The 21,104-nt window shown below is 46.9% G+C and overlaps 2 protein-coding genes across 2 annotated transcripts in view; one reads left to right on the top strand and one right to left on the bottom strand.

The window, feature by feature from the left end:
- Positions 1-781: 781 nt before the first annotated feature.
- Positions 782-11,909, bottom strand: POLR2C (polymerase (RNA) II (DNA directed) polypeptide C, 33kDa). Its single transcript, XM_015421396.1, has 9 exons — positions 11,804-11,909; positions 11,291-11,340; positions 8,218-8,286; positions 7,958-8,010; positions 6,898-7,026; positions 5,161-5,212; positions 4,089-4,257; positions 2,617-2,691; positions 782-1,418 (listed from the first exon to the last, which is right to left on the bottom strand). The coding sequence occupies exons 1-9, from the start codon at positions 11,887-11,889 to the stop codon at positions 1,274-1,276; spliced, it is 828 nt and encodes a 275-aa protein (XP_015276882.1). The 5' UTR covers positions 11,890-11,909; the 3' UTR covers positions 782-1,273.
- Positions 11,910-14,431: 2,522 nt separating this feature from the next.
- NUP93 (nucleoporin 93kDa) overlaps positions 14,432-21,104 on the top strand; it is a 119,529-nt gene continuing 112,856 nt past the window's right edge. Inside the window, exon 1 of the mRNA XM_015421389.1 lies at positions 14,432-14,473. The gene's annotated coding sequence lies outside the window, so the exon portion shown is untranslated. The remainder of the gene's footprint in view (positions 14,474-21,104) is intronic.

Genomic DNA, 21,104 nt, shown 5'->3' on the forward strand with positions numbered 1-21,104 from the left:
CGGAGTGGCTTACAATCGCCTTTCCCTTCCCCTCCCCACAACAGGCACCTTGTGAGGTAGGTGGGGCCGAGAGAGCTCTGAGAGAACTTGTGACTGACCCAAGGTCACACCAGCAGCTGCATGCGGAGGAGTGGGGAATCAAATCCTGTTCTCTGGATTAGAGTCCGCTGCTCTTAACCACTACACCAAGCTGGCTCCCTTGTACGAATAAACTTGTATGAAAGACAGTGATGGTCCAGGCTAGCCTGATTTCTTCAGATTTTGAAAGCTAAGCAGAGTTGACCCCGGTTAATATTTGGATGGGAAACTATCAAGGTAGTCTACAGTCTTTATGCAGAGGCAGGCCGTGGCAAACGACCTCTGAACGCCTCTTCCCTTGAAACCCCGACAGGGGTCACCGTAAGTCAGCTGTGACTTGATGGCACTTTCCACCCCCACAAAGGCAGTAGAGGACCACTGGAATCCCCATCAGAACTCAGTGGCTAACTCTTGGGCTTGCAGGATGACAACCCTTTTGCAGTATTTTCCCCTCTCTGCAGCAGTGACAACTAGAAACTTTTAAGTATTATGACCGGCTCAAACGACTGGATTTTCGTATTAGGAGATACACATCTATGGTCTGGGTTCTGATGGCCAGTGCCGAGATTTGGAGACCTCCTCCTCCGTCAGAAAAAGCTGCCGAAAAGGAAATTCTCGAAACGACAATTAGCAGCCTTCATTAACTTAAATGTTAGCTGGAAAGCGATCGGTGCTCCGAGATCTCCTCCCCGAGGCACCAGATGACTGTTCACACATGGCCAGCCAGGGAAAAGGTTTTTTATTCAAAACAGCAACAAACACAAGTAACTAACAAACTTCAGTTACATAATTCGGACAGCTGCCAGGTAGGGGCTGTTTATCCCAGAAGTCCAGAACAGAGAAAGGCAGAGGACAAACAAGTATGTGGGCATGGGAGGGGTCTGCTTTGCATTCAGCCCCCGGGCTCCCTTCGACCAGGACAGCATGTCCCCCAGAGGGAACGCGGCAGGCTTCCTTTTTAACGGCCTGAACAAGAGATCGTTGTGCTTGGGAATGGCAGCTTCCCTAAGAGAGTGCTGGAAAAGGCTTGGCTGGAGGGGGCAATGCACAGAGTATTCCTTCAGGGGACTGGAAGCAAGTGGCTCCAGCACTCGGGGATCAGCACTTCCCCCACCCCCACCCCTGCGATGTCAGCCGTCTCCTTATTCACAGTGCCTCTGTTTACGTGACAGCTGCCCCAAAAGAGAGACCAGAATCAGTTGATAGTCAGGACGTCACTCTGGATCTCGTGACTCAGCTGGGTCTGGAGGTCGCTCAGTTTCTTCTTCAAGCCAGACAAGGCTGAGAGGACGATGGTCTCGGGGCGCAGGGAGCCGCAGGACTCCACGTTGTAATAAAACCTGCATGAGGATAAAAAAATAAGACCAGACAGATTTGGAGAGAAACTGATAACGGCTCTTGCTGAAGTTCCGTGTGAAGCAAGGCAAAAACAAACCCAAGACCTTTCCTTCCATTCCCAGCACCAATTGATTTCGAAAAGGAAGACAAATGCGAGCTCAGCCATCCCCATGTGGCAGGTCGGGTGCTAGATCCTGCTGATAATGTCTACCCTGCTATTTTGACATTTGCACCCTGTTGGCTCACCTCTTCCAGTCTGTCCTCACAACAACCCTGAGAGGTAGGTCAACATGTGTGTGAGAGAGTGTGACTGGCCAAAGGTCACCCAGCGAACATCCATGGCAGAGTGGGGATTCGAACCTGGTCTGGAGTCCCAGATCCTAGCCCAACACTCTAACCACTACCCCACACCAGCTCTCTCTCTCTCTCCCCTCTGGGAGAAGGTGCCATTCCTTGATGCAGAATCAGGGGAACACTTTTCCTGGAGGAAAGTGCCTCTGCTAGCAGAACAGATCCACAGGGTCCAACCTTAGGGGTGACCCACCTCAAAGGGCAGTGGCAAGGACTGCTCAGAAAGTGCACGTGGAACACTTTGCATGCTCAGATACACCATATGGACACAAAGTGGGATTATCATTTGCACAAAAGCTGGTTACTAAAGCTGTAGCCTTGGCTACAGAGACAGCATCAAATGATTGCCTATATTGATAAAATAATAAATTCTCAAATTTGAATTGTACTCTGTCTCAAGCATTAAATCTCTCCTAAATAAACATCCCATTCATTCTTGGGTTTTTTTGGTTGGTTTTTTTTTTGTACTTTTCATGTGTGTGTGCACCTGAAAGTCCTGGCGACCTCTGGTGACTGACCCCTACTGGGGGCCTGGAGGATATTCAGAGAGGTGGCTGGATAAAGCCTGCCCCCGCCTCCCGACTGCTGGTATTCCAAGGAGGTCTCCCCATCCAAATTCTTGCCAGAGTCGACTCTGCTCAACTTCCAGGATCTGATGAGATCGGGCTTGCCTGGGCTATTCAGATCAAGGCACCATCCCATTCATTCTTGTGTGCGTATGTGCGTGCGTGCGTGCAGGACTTTGGGGGACCCCACTCTGAAAATGACTCCAACAACATCCTGAGCCCAGAAATAGGATGAACATTCATGTCACTCCCCTCGTACCACTGCAGTTACCCAACTCCTCACCTTTCTGGTTTCCCACTGGGATCATAAGGAGCTTGAGCCTCATCTTCATCAATTTCAGAATACTCACTCTTTGGCCTAGGATCAAACAGGCAAGTGAGGCTTCACGCAATAACTTCCCACTCACACAAAGGATGGAACATTTAGATTTCTAAATATGCCAAAACTACAGTTCAGCATTCAGTAAGGCGATTTCAGCCCTGATGTCTAACCATGTTCTGGTGCCATGTGAATATGCCTCAGGCTTATGCACTCCACATGCATGTGAAGCTGCCTTATACTGAACTAGACTGTTTGTCAAAGTCAGCATTGTCTACTCAGACCGGCAGCAGCTTCCCATGGTTGCAGGCAGAGGTCTTTCACCTCACCTGCAATTTTATTTCTTAAATTATGATGCCGGAGATTGAGCCTGGGACCTTCTGCATACCAAGCAGATGCTCTACCACTGAGCCACGAACCCCTCCCCTTTCTCCTTCCCCTGGACACCACACTTCCATCCTGTTTTGACAAATAATAATTTGTCCCTTGAGTTACCTGCTAACCAAGGTGATCTGTAGAAGCTACATCCAAAGCTAGTACCTTGAAGGGGAACGACAGAGAGACAGAGATGGCTGCCTTGTTCCACATGAGAACACAAGCGTTCAGAACGCCGGGGGGAGGGGGGGGGAAATAAACATATCATACCAAATCATCACAGAATCCTTGAAGCGGATTCTTGAGGTGGTAGGCCAAATGTATTTAATTAGGGCATGGGATCCTACCACCATCCGAACGTTCCACTGAACAAAGTCCGAAGACTTCCTCCAACCGTTGCAGCAAGAGCTACTTAAGTTACAATAAGGATCCACAGCAACATTTACAAATGAACAAACAGGTCACCACAAAACACCCTGTGGCTAGTACGCTGTCTAGACCAGGCTTGACTTCAAAAGCAGATTGTTGTGCTTTTATTGGGGTGGGGAAAGCAGGTGGCCTAGAGGGAAGGTGGGTGGGTGGGGACGATGACAGATCAGGGCACAACAGCCCAAGGGGACTGCTGTCTCTAGTCCACGTGCCCCAGCCTCTCCTCTCCTTCTTCAGAGCCCTTTTAGAAAGTATGGAAGAGAGGGGAAAAGCAGACTGGCCACTGGGTATGAACATCTGGGGCAGTATCCTGCTGACAAACAGCTGTCAACCAATGTTCCCTCTAATCTGTGGAGTTTTGTGAGCAAAAATTCTACTTTGTGAGCTACTGGCATTAAAATTGTGAGCGAGCAATTTGGCTGCTGCATAAATTAATTCGCTCTGGAGCCGTCCTCCCTGAGTTAAGAGAAGAATCTGTGAGCCGGAGGCTAAAAGACTGTAAGCTAGCTCATGCTAACTCAGCTTAGAGGGAACACTGCTGTCAACCCACGTTTACACGCATGTAAACAAGGCATCCCGAATGGCTCCCTTCAGGAGGCAAAACTTAAAATGATGTATTTCTGGAAACCCACCATTCCTCTGGCTTTGGGTACACCGTGTGCCGCAAGGCATTGTCTGGGTCATACTCAAAGGCCACGCCTGCTGTGGGGTTCCATTTGGCATGCTCTTTGCCAAACCCCTTCTTGGCGTAGGCCCGCAGCCTCAGCTCCTGGCCTTTGCGTAGCTTGACAATGAGGATATCTAAAGAAAACACATACATTAGTGACATTCCGGACCTGGGAGTTCAATCCCACCTGTTTAGAGGGAACTCTCACCTTAAATGCATCATCAGAGGGCTCCTTGAAGAACCAGCTGATAATCTGCCAGAACAGGAGACGTGAGTACTCCTGTATCACTGTGGGTATATGAAATTCTTATCCTGTGTCTGAGAATTGAGTCATCTAGCCCACAACTAGCAGCAGCTCTCAAACAATTCAGAGACGAGTTTTTTCCAAGCTCTGCCATCCAAGATCCTTTTAACGGGTGATATCAGAGATGAAACCTGGGTCCTTCTACATGCAAAAGCATGTACTCTGCCACTTCTGATGCATTTTGGACCAAAGACACCCAAAAGCTGCCAACTGGTGCTGAGCCTGATGTTTCAGCTAGACCACAGGGCATTCTGTCAGATTCCACTGGGATTTCTCAATGGACTCAGCATGCCACAAGCAAGCAATCATGTTCAGGGCCCAGTTTTACATGTCAAATTGAAATACTGGCTTGACCGCTGTCATCGCTTACAAAGATGAGCGAAGGAAAATGCAACATATATACTAATGGGATCTTTCCATTAAGGATGGAGAGACTGGGATGAAAGCAGTTGTGCATGTTTGGGATGTTATTCTACATTTCAAGTGTGAAACCTCAGCTCAGCTTCTACACCCATTTTTGTTGGGGAGTGTGGAATTAAACTATTATATTTATATTTTGCTTTCCAAACATCAGAGAGGGTTAGGCAGTATCTGAACAATGTCTGGTTAGGTCAAATAATATTTTAAATTAGACTGCATTCGTCACTCCCTGCTATTCCATCAGAAGACCCCACCAACCAAACCTAAGAACAAAAAGGCCATCCTTGCAGATCTGATTCCACTAGGTACGTACCATCCTGCTCAACATAGTCATTGGGGTCATTGTCTCTGCTGCGGGATGTCACCTGTGCAAGCAAAGGAAGTCAGTGTGAAATGCTTCATGAACATAGAATCCATGGCCCTCACTTACAGAATGCTTGCAAAGAGAGCTGGATCAGAATGAAGTCTTGAACAACGAGCACTGCAATACACCTTCTAATAATCACTTTTTGGAATCCATTACGGAGAACTATCATATCTAGTTTAGAACACAGTTCCATAACGGCATGATCAAAAAAATCCACAAAATGGGGCCATGTACAGACATGGGGGATTTCCCCAACAAGTGTGGGGCAGCGAGAAAGACAACCAAAGAAGGTATCAGCAGAAACTGGGCAAACAATTAGGGTTGCCAGCAGTGTTCCCTCTAAGATGAGTTAGTGTGAGCTAGCTCACAGTTTTTTAGCCTCCGGCTCACACATTTTTGTCTTCGCTCAGAAAGGATGGCTCCAGAGCAAATTAATGTATGCAGTAGCCAAATCGCTCACACAACTTTAATGCCAGCAGCTCACAAAGTAGAATTTTTGCTCACAGGACTCCACAGCTTAGAGGGAACATTGGGCCAGTCTCCAGGTGGGGCCTGGAGATCTCCCGCTTTTACAACTGATCTCCAGCTGACAGAGATAAGCTCCCCTGGAGAAAATGGCTGCTTTGAAGGGTGGGCTCTATGGCATTGTACCATGCTGAGGCCCCTCCCCTCCCCAAACAGCACCCTCTCCCGGATCCACCCCCAAAGTCTCCAGGTATTTTCCAACCCAGACCGGGCAACCCTACAAACAATGGAAAGCAAGGTGACAGCAAAAGCAATGAGCAAGCAAGTGAACAGGAAAAGGGTGGTGGCAGTGGTTAAGTGAGTGAGTGAAAGAGGCAATGAAGGAAGAAGAGACAAGAGAGCTAGTGAGCAAAGGTGGCAACAAAGAAAGGAAAACATAAGCAGTAAGAGGAGAGAGGTGGTAGTATTGAAAGGGGCAGTGGGAAGGAAGAAGGAGAAGGGTAGGTGGAGCAGAAATAAGCAGCAGGGTAGGGTCCGATACAGGTGAGTGGGATCTCCTCTCCCTGTGAATTTCTTGTGGGTCCCTGCTTGTCCCTACTACCATCCCACTTAAATGTCTGATTCTGGCTAAATAAAGAGGAGCAAAGTTAATTTTCTCCAGTGTTTTTTAAGACGCTGCTCTATGGTGTGAAAGTACAGCTGGATCCTAATAACTTTTTTGTCTGCTGTGCAGTTCCAAATGTAAGATGGACCCTGTCTTCTAGAATCTTAAAACTGAAAAATAGAGAAACTGATTCAATGCACCAAACTAAGCCACCACCACCCAAATTCCCCTTGCCTATGAAAGGAGACACTTGCAATCTGCTCCATTCAAGCATCAGATAAATCTGTTGCTTTGAAAGTTGCTGAGGCTATGGGGCTAGTTGTAGCTGGACATCTCTTATTTATTCAGATTTACAATATTCACACCACCGAGGCCTTTGGACTCCATGCCTCTTGGACTTTCCACCTTAAGGATGGATGAACCTGCTTCCTTTCTGTTGCCCAGATGCCACAAGAGAGACTTGCGCAAGGGAGCTTCTGATCACAAAGAACATTCTAAATCTCACAATGCTTTGGAAAGCCAACAACTGCTCTTGGCTGGAGCCTTAGTAATGTCTGTTTGGAGGACAGGATCAAGAGGCCGTATCCAAAGAGAGCAGAAAATGTTGTACTGACTGGTATAACCCGAGGATTGTTGGAGATGAGGTCCCGGGACGTAACATGGCGGGTCTGGTCTTCGTTACATCGGACGTCAAGGGTGAACTCCACCGAGCACTCAGGGCAAAACTCATCGCAGGTGCAGTCCTAGGGGGAAAGGAGGAGAAAGAGGATGGTGTAGGACAACTGGAACTTCTCATTCAATGAAGGTCGCTGTTGGTATCCTTCCATGAGAACCAGAAGAATCTCAGTACTAATAATAATGGTGCGCCATCAAATCGTAACTGACTCACGGCGACCCAAAGGCCATGGTGCTTTCAAGGCAAGAGATGAGCAGAGGTGGTTTGTCATTGTCTTCCTCTGCATAGCGGCCCCAGTCTTCCTCGGTGGTCTCCCACCCAAGGGCTAACCGTTGCCAACTCTGCTTAGCTTCCAAGCTCTGATGTGATTGGGCCAGTCAGGGCTATTTAAAGGTAAAGGTTCCCTTGCTCGAAAGCCAGTCGAGTCCGACTCTAGGGTTGCGGTGCTCGTCTCCGTTTCAAAGCTGAAGAGCCAGTGCTGTCCGAAGACGTTTCCGTGGTCATGTGGCCGGCATGACTAAAACCAAGGCGCACGGAACGCTGTTACCTTCCCACCGAAGTGGTACCTATTTATCTACTTGCAATTTCTTGCTTTCAAACTGCTAGGTTGGCAGGAGCTGGAACTAGAGACGGGAGCTCACTCCGTCATGTGGCACACCCGGGTCTCGAACTGCTGAACTACCAACCTTCCACAGCCTGCAGTTCAGCGTCTTAACCACTTGAGCTACCGCAGCTCCATCAGGGCTATTTAGGCTGCTATAAAATCTCTGCAAGAGTTGTTAGCATGTAGTGATCCTTGGGCTCAGTCCCACTTTCTACGGAACCCTGTTTGGCTCCCCCCCCAGTAGCCAACTGAAAAGATACAAGGGAGTGGCACCTCTGGCAAAAGAATGTGCCAGGAAGCCACCACAGAAGGACTGCAGCAGGGGGCCTTGGCCCTTCAGATCTCAAAGCAGTCCTCCGAGAAACTGAGTGGCTGCCCAGTGCCCTCCACTCACCCTGGAGTACTGAAGCTTATCAACAACATCATCGCTGGTGAGGGGGATCAGACCTGAGGTGCAAAAGAGAAAATAATGAAAATGACTTGATCGACAGGTAGGGCGACACGACCACAATTCAAGAGTTTGGTGTTAGAAATTTCAGGCTAGAGCAAACGAGTCTGCTCAAACGTTCTGCAACATGGCTTGATCTGGGATTTAAAAGAACTCAATGAAAATCTAGGGAAGCCTCACAGACCTCAAGCTGCTGAGGAACTCACCCAATCGGTGCGCGATGAACTCGTCGTGGAGCACTGAGGAGTTGGCATCTATCTGGACCCAGTCGATGGCTGCGAATGAACCGAGAGTAAAAAGACTGCCAAGGAGAAACGAAACGTGTATTTTGCTCTAAGGTGTCAAGAGGATGTGGATCCCAAGGCCACATTTGCATTGCAAGCCTAGACTGGTTCCCTTGTCACAGCTTTTCCTAAGAAACTTTGAGAACCGTGACTTTCTTTTGGAGAACTATAATCTCTAGGAGTCTTCTGAGATTTTGTGGCAAATAAAGCTGGGCACAGAATATGTTCTTTTGCTAAAATACAAATGCAACTTTTCTAAGGAACAGCGGCATGTATGCATATTTCGTTCTCTAATCAAAGAGATCTAAGTCATTAAGAATGAAAAAAACAGATAGCTTATCCTTGGCCTGCAAACCACACATTGTGGACAGCTTCTTGTTTCACCTCGGCTCTTACCTCCTGATGAGGTCACAGTCCCTGATGCCCTGCAGGTGATAGATTTTGACAGTTCTAAATGACTGTACTCTACTTCCTTCGTTTAAGCCAGTGAATCCTCACTGTGCAAATCAGGGGTTCCCCAGCACCTGCTGATGCGCTCTCTGGAACCCTCACTCTTCTGGTGGTGGCGGAAAGTGCCATCAAACCACAGCTGACTTATGACACCCCCTTACAGGGTTTTCAACAGAAGAGACAAATGGAGGTGGCTTCCCATTGCCTGCCTCTGCATAGCAACCCTGGACTTCCCTCGCGGTCTTCCTTCCAGGTACTAACCAGGGCCGACTCCACTTCGCTTCTGGGATCTGACATGATCAGGCTAGTCTGGGCCCCCCAGGTCAGGACACACTCTTCCGACGTAAAGCAAAGGCCCAGAGTTGCCTTTCTGCCACCTCACCGGAGTCAGAAGTGCTTTGGAAAAGCCTAAGAGGCATCACTCTTCTGTCTGCAGGGAACACCCATTTCAGAAGCAGCTGCCTCCATCATGGGAAGATGTCTGGCTTGGAACTGACCAACATTTTGTGATTGGCCCCACGGCAGCTATTTTGCAGTGATGCCCCCCTCCTTGTTCTCAAAATCCCAGTAATGTCAACGGGGTCAAGAGGTTCAGGGATCCTTGGTCTAAACTAATGGGACGATAATCCCAATCGACTCTCCTTGTACAACACTAAACTCACTGGCCACCAACACCAGACATACAGAATTTACACCATAGAGATGCAGAGCCAGAGTGCCAACTCCCATCTACCTCCATGGTGCCTCACGGCTATAGGAGAGGCTTTCCGTTTTGAACCAGAAGCTGAGGCTGTGTCATCTTACTTAAAAAAAAAAAAAGCCTGTAGTGTTTGTGTCCAAATGAGAAGGGAGCACTCACTGGAGAAGACCCTGATTGCTGGGAAAGATTGAAGGTCAAAGAAGACGGGGACGGCAAAGGATGAGATGGTTAGACAGTGTAATAGATGCAACGAACATGAAGTTGAGCAAACGTCAGAGGACGGCGGAAGACCAGAGGCCTGGCGTGATCTGGTCCATGGGGTCACAAAGTCGGGCTCCACTGTACGACTGAACAACAACAACAGTCTTTGTGTGTGTCTGTGTTTTGCCGTCAAGTCACAGCTGACATGGTGACCCAATAGGGTTTTCAAGGCAAGAGATGTTCAGAGGTGGTTTGCCATTGTCTGCCTTCGCATCATGACCTTGGTACTCGTGGAAGGTCTCCCGTCCAAGTACTAGCCAGGGTCAGCCCAGTTTGGCTTCCAAGATCAGGCTAGCCTGGGGTAATGTCTGTAGAAGCAGAGAAAATTCAAGTACCATAGTACCTTAAAAGGTAAAGGTTCCCTTGCTCGAAAGACAGTCGAATCCGACTCTAGGGTTGCGGTGCTCATCTCCATTTCAAAGCCGAAGAGCCAGCGCTGTCCAAAGACGTTTCCGTGGTCATGTGGCCGGCATGACTAAACACCAAGGCGCACGGAACGCTGTTACCTTCCCACCAAAGTGGTCCCTATTTATCTATTTGCAATTTCTTGCTTTCGAACTGCTAGGTTGGCAGGAGCTGGAACTAGAGACGGGAGCTCACTCCGTCTTGCGGCACCCGGGTCTTGAACTGCTGAACTACTGACCTTCAGTTCAGCGTCTTAACCACTTGAGCCACCGCAGCTCCTACCATAGTACCTTAGAGGCCAACAAAATTCTGGTTTTCAAACATTTCCCAAGGATTGTGTGCAATGCTCCCTCTAAGCTATGGAGTCCTGTGAGCCAAAATTCAACTTTGTGAGCTACTGGCATTAAAGTTGTGAGCAGGTGATTTGGCTGCTGCATAAATTAGTTTGCTCTGGAGCCATCTTTCCTGAGCTGAGACAAAAATGTGTGAGCCGGAGTCTAAAAAACTGTGAGCTAGCTCACACTAACTCAGCTTAGAGGGAACACTGATTGTGTGCCATACTAACATAGACTGGTATTTATGCATAGTAGTGGTCTTCACAAACCAAAATGTCTCTCAGGCACTACTGGGCTTAAATTTTATTCCACTATGGTAGACTAACATGGTGACCCACCTGAAAGTATCTGAAATTATCTTTTTTCAAAAGCATGGGTTTTTTCCTGAAAAAGTACATGCAGAACGAAATGGTGGTTAAAAGATCCTGAGATGTGTGAGAAAAAGACAACAAAGAGCAGAATTCTGAAGGAACTCCAAACACCCATGCCTAACCAAAGTAAAAGGAAGAAGGGCAACACCAGCTCTGGAGGGGGGAGGGAAAGAACTTGGAGAGGTGTGTGTGTGTGTGCGCGCACTACACCCAGCCTTCTTTGTACCACTATGGGCTCAGGGACACAGAAGAACCAGTCATTTGTGCTAGTGCTTCCTTGGATACAGAGAGGAAAGGTATGATAACGATCAATCACTGTACTTATCTAGAGGGACTGAGAAGAGGGACATTCCAAGAAAAAAATCGAAGGCTGTGTGTGCGTAGGGTAGTGACATGTACTGGAATTTATGCATAGCAGCTATCTTCACAAGCCAATGGGAAAATCAGAGACTACTGAATGAATGGGAAAATACCTATAGTAGGAACTTCAGCTATGAACACCCTCCGGATAGAATTTGCAACCCTGGAAGACAGCAAGCAAACAAAGACTCACAATAATAGGCACTGCATTTTGTTTTTAAAAAATGCTCATATTACAAATGTGAAATGCAGTTCAGGCATGTTTCAATTTGTTCCTCGCCCTACCGACAGGATGTATTTAGCACATTTCCACCCCAACCTGCTCCCCAAGGACCTCCAAGCAGCATACACCGTCTCCCCCTCTTCCATTTTATCTTCACAACAACCCTGTTAGGTAGGTTAGGCTGAGAGCATCCGATTGGCCCAAGCTCCGTCAGCCAGCTTCCATGACGGAGTAGGGATCTGAACCCAGGTCTGCCTCATCTCAGTCGGGCAACCTAACCGCTCTATCAGTCTGGCTCTCTGAAAATATTTCACTAAAGAGCCCTCACAACGGGAATCTGATCTACACCTATCCCCTGAAGGCCGTTGGGAATCTCCCCCCCCAACCCTCGCCCGGTGCTCACGCTAGGTCGGTGTTTTCGATGATGAACTTGACATTCTCGTCGCTGAGCTCGGTGATGCGCACCGTGGGCTGGTTGGCGTAAGGCATGGCCGCGGCCGCCTTCCCGGATCGGCAATGCCAGACGAGGGGCGGAGCGAGCCCGGCTGGAGCCCGGGAAGGCAGAGCAAAAGCAGGCGCGGCTCGTCTCCCCTCTCTCGCCCCCCAGCGACCTGGGAGGACCTGCAGCCGATGCACCGAGCAGCCCGTTCGCTCCCCTTCTCGTTCTGACAAGCCTCCCCTCTTACTTGCAGGCATGAAGCATCCTGCTTGTGTGGTTTCCGCAGTTAAAGCACCAGCACACACGCACACCCGGATTTTAGAGAGGAGTGGACTGAAGGAAGAACACAATTTTATTCCAGCATAAACACGATTTTATTCCAGCATAAACTGTCATGGACTGGGGTACACTTCTTCAGATGCTATGAGTGGAGCCTGACTAGAGGGACATGGCGGGTGGAAACACCCCGAAGTTTTATTCTAACATCATCGACAGGGTATTAAAAAGCTGGTGCTATTCAACCAGATAATATGTGCAGTGCCATCCTAAGCAGAGTTGCACCGCCCCAAGTCCAGGGTTTAACTCTGCATACAGTAGAACAAACTTAGAGTTCAGTGGCACTTTTAAGACCAGCAAAGTTTTATTCAAGGTATGAGCTTTTGTGTGCATGCACACTTTTTCAAATACATTGGGACTGCATACAGTGGCACTGTTGGAAGCCCTTGGTATGGAATGTCATTATGCAGATGTATCAAGATGGGTAGCCATGTTAATCTGTCTGTAGCAGTAGCAGATGTTTAAGAGTAATACATCCCAATGCTCCCTCTAAGCTGTGGAGTCTTGTGAGCAAAAATTCTACTTTGGCTGCGGTCACACGGAACATTAGCCATGCGAGTCAGACGGAAGACATGCGGGTTTTCCGGGCGCGATCTCACCGGCACATCTGGGAAGTGTAGCACTCCCGTGGCTCAAACGAGGCTTCCTGCCGAAACCACGCGGCAAAAAACTAGTACCTCCGAGGTACTAGTTTCCGGAAACCGCGGGGCAAGGGCGGGCGTCTGATCGCGTTTCCGGTGGCATCCGGCGCCCGCCCATGTTCCCTGGCGAATAAGTTTTTTTTTTCTTCTAGTCTTTGTGGATGCGCAAAAGCACACAACGGAGCATGCGCAATCATGGTGGAAACAAAAAAACCCCTTCCAGTTTGCCGCACCGCGCACTTCGTTTTTGCGCGCGGGATTGTTCTGCGATCGGCACCTCTCCTTTCCCACGGAACCTCCACAGTACCTCCACGGGAGGTCTGATCAGGTAACCGCGCCTTAGTTTGCCCCGGGGCAAACTGCCACACTTCCCCCCCGCAGTTTCCTGCCCGTGTGACCGGGACCTTTGTTAGTTACTGGCAAGTGGCATGAAAGTTGTGAGTGCGGGATTTGGCTACTGCATAGTTTGCTCTGGAGTCATCCTTCCTGAGCTAAGAGTGTGTACCGGAGGCTAAAAACTGTGAGCTAGCTCAGTGTGAGGGAACACTGATACATCCATGTCATTGTAGATAGATCCAGGTGGGGTAGCTGTGTTGGTCTGAAGCAGCAGAACAAAGTTTGAGTCCAGTGGCACCTTGAAGACCAACAAAGTATGTAGGTTTGTTTTGTGTATTTTATTGTTTTATTGCATTTTAATGTCTGTTCACCACCTTGAGCCAGTTCGCCCAGCAAGGCCGGATACAAATTGAAATAAATAAATAATAAGGTTCGGTGTTTCATGAATTTTTAAAAATGTAGTGCTATGAAGCCACCAACTTTTATTCCAACTGAAACTTTATTTCATTTATACCCCACCTTTCTCCCCAGTGGGGACCCAAACAACCCTCTCTTCCATTTAATCCTCACAACAAACCTGTGAGGTAGGTTAGGCTGAGAGAGAATGACTGGCCCAAGGTCACCCAGTCAGCTTTCACGGCAGACTGGTGATTTGAACCTGGGTCCCCCAGATCCTGGTTGGACACTCTAACCACTAGGTAACACTGGCTCTAAAAGCCACTGGGGATGCAATGGCAGCATTCTCTCTATACAAAAAGAAAACAGCAGGGCAAGAAGCCATGAAATGCAGGAAGCAGAGTGAAATGTAATTATGACAATTTAAAATTTAACCAGGAAAGAAATACAGATTCCATTTATTATTATGCAAAGCTACTCAACGTCTACAACGGGTGGGTCAGACAGACACAGGTGTTTTCCTAAAATAGTGAGATTTTTTTAAAAAACAGACAACCCCCCCCCCTTTTTTTTGTGAAATCTCCTATCTGCACTGTGTGTGAGAGACATTCCTTCTGTAGCTTCTCATTTCTCCCACAGGCTGAAAGAAGCAGCGAGGAAGTCCGCCCTCCCTCCATAACCAACCAACCAACCAACCTCCCCACCTCCGGAAGAGAAATTCCAGCTGGCTCAGTCTTTCTCTCTCTTTTGTTCAGCTTCTCAATCAAGTTGAAAGGGGGCGTGGCGAGAGCCCGAGCCTTCGTCGCGCGGCCGCAGGGGCTCCTGGGAGAACCCGGCCTCTCCTCCAATCAGAGAGGGCGGCGGGTTATCGGCGCGCCGTTGACGTGACAGCTCTACAGGCGAGGAACGAGGCGGACAGATCAGGGTAAGAGACGCTCGTGCTTTAGCGGCGCTTCGTCACTCTCCCCTTTGCTTTCCTTGCCTTCCCTCACCGACTCCCTTCGGAGTCTAATGTCCTGGCCCCGCTGGTGGACCTCCTGATGGCACCTGGTATTTCTGGCCGCTGTGTGATACAGAGTGTTGGACTGGATGGGCCTTTGGCCTGATCCAACATTGGCGTCTCTTATGTTCTTATCCTTACAGCCCTAAGGAGGAGAGCAGCTCTTTTAGGTCGACGTGCCCGAATGGGGATCTGTAGTTTATTGGTTCTGGGTTTTCCCCCCAGACAGAAATTAGCTCCGAATAATGAATTGGTGCCAGCTGGAAGTGGCTGAGAGGAATTTAAAAGCCATTAAAGAGACCTAAAACAGGATTTTAAGAATCTTGGAATGCCGGGTTGCTAAACTCCAGTTGGGCCGGGACAGGAGTGCTCTCAGAATTACAGCTGCTCTCCAGACTGCAGTGATCAGCTTCCCTGGAGGAAATGCCAGTTTTGGAGGATGGACCCTTGGAAATTGCATCCTCAGTGAGATCCCCAAGCTCTGCTCTCCCCAGTCGTCACCCCCAAATCTCCAGCAATTTCCTGAGCCAGAGACAGAAACCTCAAGTGTCGTTCTAAGAATGCTTTCCTGGGACCAAGCCCCATTGAATAGGGTTCTGAGTATACCTGTTCTGGAGTGTTCTGACAAGGAGGGCATTGTTGCTGAGGCCCAAGCACTATGTAGGGGTGACAGACAGTAATTTGATCATTGATCTTGGAACCTACCATTATAATTTGCTATATAAATGGCAATGTTAATCCCAGTGCTGTCTTAACCATTTAGTGTTCGGCTTGATGATCTCCCCCAATTAAAGATATTATGTGGGAACATGGCAGGCTGGTCTTCCAAGGCTACTTGTGAAAACACTGGGATATTTTTATCTGCATTTGACATTATATTCATCCAGGAATCCTGGATGATGGAGGAGGTATGTTTTCCTAGTTATTTAGTTTTCTCAAAAGTGCAGCTAAAGGCCCTTTGGGCCACCCTTGAGGAGGGTTAGCATGTCTAATTTCTATAGCACATCTATGACTCTGAAATTATTAAGGCACAGGATTTTGTTTTAGTAATCAAGTTAACACTGGGGACTTGCTCTGTAATTTTATTTACAGTTTATATGCCGCTCAGAATTCCATATGAATCAAAGTGAAATTGTTTCTTGTTGGGTGAAATGTTTGATAAAATAAATTAACTTGATAAATGATGTATTTTTTAACTGCACTTTCTCCAAGGAACCCTGAAAAGCATACATTGGCCCTGGTCACACGGCAAAGTTAACCGGGGCCATTGTTCTTTTTGTGATAGTTAAGCTGCCTTAGCCTATTTAGGCCTTAAAAGATTTCCAGCTTGCCCTCTGATAGACCACTTTAGCTTTCGGTTTGATTTGACCTTGTGGACTATGCCTACATTAAAAAAAAAAAAGATATCTGTGTAATGTGTAATGATCAGGATGCTCTTTTGTGAGAACTGACCTTGCTGCTCAAAATTGTTTTGCCAGTTTGGAAGCCAAAACAACTCTTGCTTAGAAAAAGGGACTGTCCCCTCTCCAGAGTGGGACAGAGAGCCTGAAATGATGCCAGCGAGACTGCTATGACTTAACCAGGCTTGTTCATATTTGTTCCTTATCTTGCCATTTTATTTTGTTTAATTTTTAAATAAAATATTAAGAAGGATAAATTGCTCTGATCCTTTTTGTTTTTCTGTTAGGAGACTAATCAAATCAAAGGATTCTCACCCTTTTTGGATGGTCAAAAGACTAGCTGAGTTTTGTTTTTTGTTTATTTACAGCCTATCCCATGAGCTCACATTTGTATGAAGTTTTGTAACTGGGCAGCAACCATTGCATAGTTGCTGTAAGTCAAGAGTTGTCATGTCTCCCCAAAAGGGGCACCTGTAACACACGGTGAGAGAGAAAGTGACTGGTCCAGTGTCACACAGTGAGTTTCAGGGCTCAGTGGAATTCTCCCCTATTCCATTTTATTTCTATAATGACTGTTATGTGGTCGGTAGGGCTGAGAAGGGATGACTGGCCCAGGGTAATCTAGAAGGCTTCCTGGTAGAGTGGGGGTTTGAACCTGCCTCTGCCAGATCCCAGTCGGATGCTCTAGTTATGGCATCATACTGGACTGTGACTCTAGAAGACCTAGCAGCAATTCCCCATCTTTCCCATGAAGCTTGCTTGGTGACCTTTGACCAGTCACACTCTTTCAACTCAGTGTACCTCACAGGATAGATGTGAGGATTAAAATGAGCAGGAAATCATTTATGGCTGTGGCCACACGGAACATTAGCCACGCTAGACAGACGGAAGATAGGCGGATTTTCCGGGCGCGATCTCACCGCCACGTCTGGGAAGCGTAGAGCTCCCGTGGCTCACCCGAGGCTTCCCGCCGAAGATGCGGGGTAAAAAACTAGTACCTCCGAGGTACTAGTTTCCGGTAACCGCGGGGCAAGGGCGAGCTTGATTGCGTTTCTGGTGGCATCTGGCACCCGCCCATGTCCCCTTGCAAAAAGGTTTTTTCCCCCCAAGTCTCCATGGATGCGCACAAGCACCCAACGGAGCATGCACATACTTTGGTGTACAGAAAAAAACAAACCCGTTTGCCGCACCATGCCGCTTCTTTGCCGCGCCATAGGATTGTCCTGTGATCGGCACCTCCCCCCTACCCACGGGACCTCCACGGGACATCTGATCGTGCAACCACGCGTTATTTTGTCCCGTGGCAAATAGCCACGCCTCCCCCCCCCGCAATATCCGGCCCGTGTGACCAGGGCCTTTGTTTCGCAGAACTCCTTGGAGGAAGGGTGGGATGGTAATGTGATGAATGGATGTTGTATATTAAAGTATGTTTATTTTATTTTATTTTAATTAGCCCACCTTCCTTCTATGGAGTTTGCATTTTACTAATGCAAAACTTTTTTGACCACTACATACCCATAGCAGCTAAATAGAACTTAGATTACTTTAGAGTGTAACATTCATCAACCAACAAACAGTTATAGTCTGCAACTTCCCAAATTGTAATCCATCAGAGTTAGCAAAGCAGAGTGACTTAGTGATGAAACTGTGATACTCGTACCCCCTAGATTCAGGTACTGCCTCTATTATGAAATTACTAAGTGGTCTGCAGTGGCTCAAGTGGTTAAGATGCTGAACTGCAGGCTGTGGAAGGTCGGTAGTTCAGCAGTTCAAGACCCGAGTTGCTGCATGACGGAGTGAGCTCCCGTCTCTAGTTCCAGCTCCTGCCAACCTAGCAGTATGAAAGCAAGAAATTGCAAGTAGATAAATAGGTACCACTTTGGTGGGAAGGTAACAGCGTTCTGTGCGCCTTGGTGTTTAGTCATGCTGGCCGCATGACCACGGAAACATCTTTGGACAGCGCTGGCTCTTCGGCTTTGAAACGGAGATGAGCACCGCAACACTAGAGTCGGACTTGACTGGCTTTCGAGCAAGGGAACCTTTACCTTTACCTTTAAGTGGTCGTGCATCAAATTCTGGGCCCCATCAAGTCCAACAGACTCTTCAGCATCTTTTCTGGTGGGTTCGAATGACAGTTAAGATCATAAGTAGATCTTGCTGGATCAGACCAGAGGTCCATCTAGGTCAGCATCCTGTTTCACAGAGTGGCCAACCAGTTACCTTGGAGGGTCATGCAAACAGGACATAGAGGCTGTGGCCTTCTCCTGATGCTGCCTCCTGGCTCTGGGATTCAGAATTTTGCTGCCACTGATCATGGATGTTTCCTTTAGCCACCATGGCTAGTAGCCATTGATGGATCTCTTCTCCATGAATCTGTCTCAGCTCCTTTTAAAAGCCATCTTTTAAAGCCTTTTGGTGCTGCTATTGGACCAGAGGGGCATCTCAGGATTTGGGTGTGAGTAGATTTGTACTTTCACAATTCCTTAGGCCACCCCTGTACACACTTGCTGGGAGGGATACACAATATGTTGCTGAGACAGATTCTGTAGAACATTTTTGTAAAGCAGGAATTGTGGTCATTGTCTGACACAAGTATGGGCTGAGTTCTTTTAGCAAGAGATTCCCATGAAAATGCATTAATTACACAATATCTTCTGGGGCTGCCTGTTGCTTTGATCAAGCGCTGTTTGCTCTACTAATATGGCAAAGGGTTGCAATGATTTCCTGTTCCCTGTCATGATGCCCGTCAGGATAGTCTGTATCTTAGGTTGTCCCCACCAATGCTCCCTCTAAGCTGTGGAGTCTTGTGAGCAAAAATTCTACTTGGTGAGCTGCTGGCGTTAAAGTTGTGAGCGAGCGATTTGGCTGCTGCAGAAATTAGTTTGCTCTGGAGCCCTCCTTCCTGAGCGGAGAAAAAAAATTGCGAGCCAGAGGCTAAAAAACTGTGAGCTGGCTCACACTAACTCAGCTTAGAGGGAACACTGGTCCCCACTATGCAGTCTTGGCATTTTTCTTTGTAGCAGTTTGCTCGTTCACCTGCACTATTCTTTTTTTTCCTGAGAATGGTCCAGTTTCTGATTATAAATGGTACCCAATTCTTTGTTAATCTTTAGAAGTCCTAGCACAAGGTATCAGTTAGATCTGTACAGTGTCCCAAGCTTTTTGTAACTGAGCAAAATGGCTGCATATCCTTTCCCTGACAGAATAAGGCTGCAGTCGTCTTTGTAGCAGGGGAATAGATTTCTCAAGAACCAGTTAGGGGTGGGCTCCCTCATCCACTCCAATGGAACAGCCAAAGGGGAAAATCCATGTTTTATTCTTCACTTGGCATCAGATTTTGGCTTTTGTTGCTGCGACCACTCTGTCCTCACCATGCCCTATGAAACTGCACATATTGCTTTCACATGGGATTATCTAAAGCTGTTTTAACCCTTGTAATTAACTCATTCATGTCTTTGCTGCTTGTGTGCTAAAGCAATTATTCCTTCTTTCCCCCCTTCCTTTTTCTGTGTATTGAATTTTGTAAAGACATTTTGCAGAAAACAGGTATTGGTGCTGTGAACTTCTGCCCTGGTTGGCTGAAAGAAATTATTTTCTTTGTGTGGTGCTTCAGCACTCCAGGGGTGTACGTGCGTGTGTAGAGTTGGCACTAAGTGCTGGGTCTTGCACTACTAATTGGAATGCTTTTAGCACACTTTTTAAGATCCAGGCATGCTTGGATTCTTTTGGTCTTGGAGTAATGTTGTTTCTAAATATGGTCCTAAGAGCACACTGTGGGTTTGGTGTGAAGAATGCAGCCATCATGGTATGCAAAGATTTTTGCACTAAGGAGCATTGCTTTAGAACATTAGGTACAGCTCTAAAGAGCTATCCTTACAGAGAGAGTGCTGTGGGCTGTTACTTTACTGTCTGTGGGTAGGTGTGTGCATTTAAACTACACAAGGTTATTTACTGTTCAAAATTGTTCGCATTGCAAACAGGTATTGACCACTGGCAGTGTAGTATTTCCTTAGATGGACCTGCATTGCAGGGCTAGAGCTATGATAGATGAACTAAGTCCATCTGAATCCTAAACAGCCTGGCCATCGCGTGCGTGTGTTAGAATAACTCCTACCTTTTTTTTGCTGTAGTTTCTTATCACTCTCAGTCATTTTGCATCGGCTGCTGTTGGAGACATGGTGCTGGGTTTAAATGGCATATATCTTTTATTTTTATATATATATATATAAACATTAACAATGCGTTGACATCCAACTTGTAATGTTAACAACGTAATATTATGGAATTCAAATATCAACACTAAACAAACTATCTGAGCATGATATTAACAACAATCCAATAATTACAGGATCCATTCTTTACGAATAAAACTATAATACTGCAATTTCTGTGTAGGTTTAATTTGCTCTAAAACCACTGGCAGTGTAGTATTTCCTTAGATGGACCTGCATTGCAGGGCTAGAACTATGATAGATGAACTAAGTCCATCTGAATCCTAAACAGCCTGGCCATCGCGTGCGTGTGTTAGAATAACTCCTACCTTTTTTTTGCTGTAGTTTCTTATCACTCTCAGTCATTTTGCATCGTCTGCTGTTGGAGACATGGTGGTGCTGGGTTTAAATGGCCTTTATCTTATATATAAATATCAACACTAAATAAACTATCTGAGCATGATATTAACAACAATCCAATAATTACAGGATCCATTCTTTACGAATAAAACTATAATACTGCAATTTCTGTGTAGGCTTAATTTGCTCTAAAACATATTCCAATTTTTCCAATATCAACCTCCACCTTCCATAAAATGCTTGTGAATTACAAGAGGGGTCTGAATTTGCCAATTTATCTGAGATTTTGTCCATTAAGAGATGCTCCCAGATCTTGGAATACCAAGTATACCAGATCTTGGAATACCAAGAGTAATACTGGAATTACTCTTCCAGCCCTGTGCAATTGTTGTTTTAGCTGCTGAAAATAATAGGGTTAATAATTCTTTACTACATTGTGGAATTGAGATGTCTTTCCAATAATTCAAAAGTATAATTTCAGGTTTTGCTGGGATATCATATAACCGGTTAAAAATTTAATTTGAGCTATAATATTTTGCCAGAATGTTTTAACTACTGGGCACCCCCACCAACAATGGATATATG

The sequence above is a fragment of the Gekko japonicus genome, unplaced genomic scaffold (genome assembly GCF_001447785.1).
Source record: "Gekko japonicus isolate JY-2015 unplaced genomic scaffold, Gekko_japonicus_V1.1 scaffold674, whole genome shotgun sequence".
NCBI classification, from domain to species: Eukaryota; Metazoa; Chordata; class Lepidosauria; order Squamata; family Gekkonidae; genus Gekko; species Gekko japonicus.

Excerpts from the sequence above, each read along its gene's own strand:
- POLR2C (XM_015421396.1), bottom strand. The coding sequence starts at position 11,889 with ATGCCTTACGCCAACCAGCCCACGGTGCGCATCACCGAGCTCAGCGAC. Across the intron at positions 4,258-5,160 it reads TGACTATGTTGAGCAGGATG|ATATCCTCATTGTCAAGCTA; the intron begins GTACGTACCTAG and ends TGTTTTCTTTAG. Across the intron at positions 2,692-4,088 it reads TACCCAAAGCCAGAGGAATG|GCCAAAGAGTGAGTATTCTG; the intron begins GTGGGTTTCCAG and ends GTTTGATCCTAG.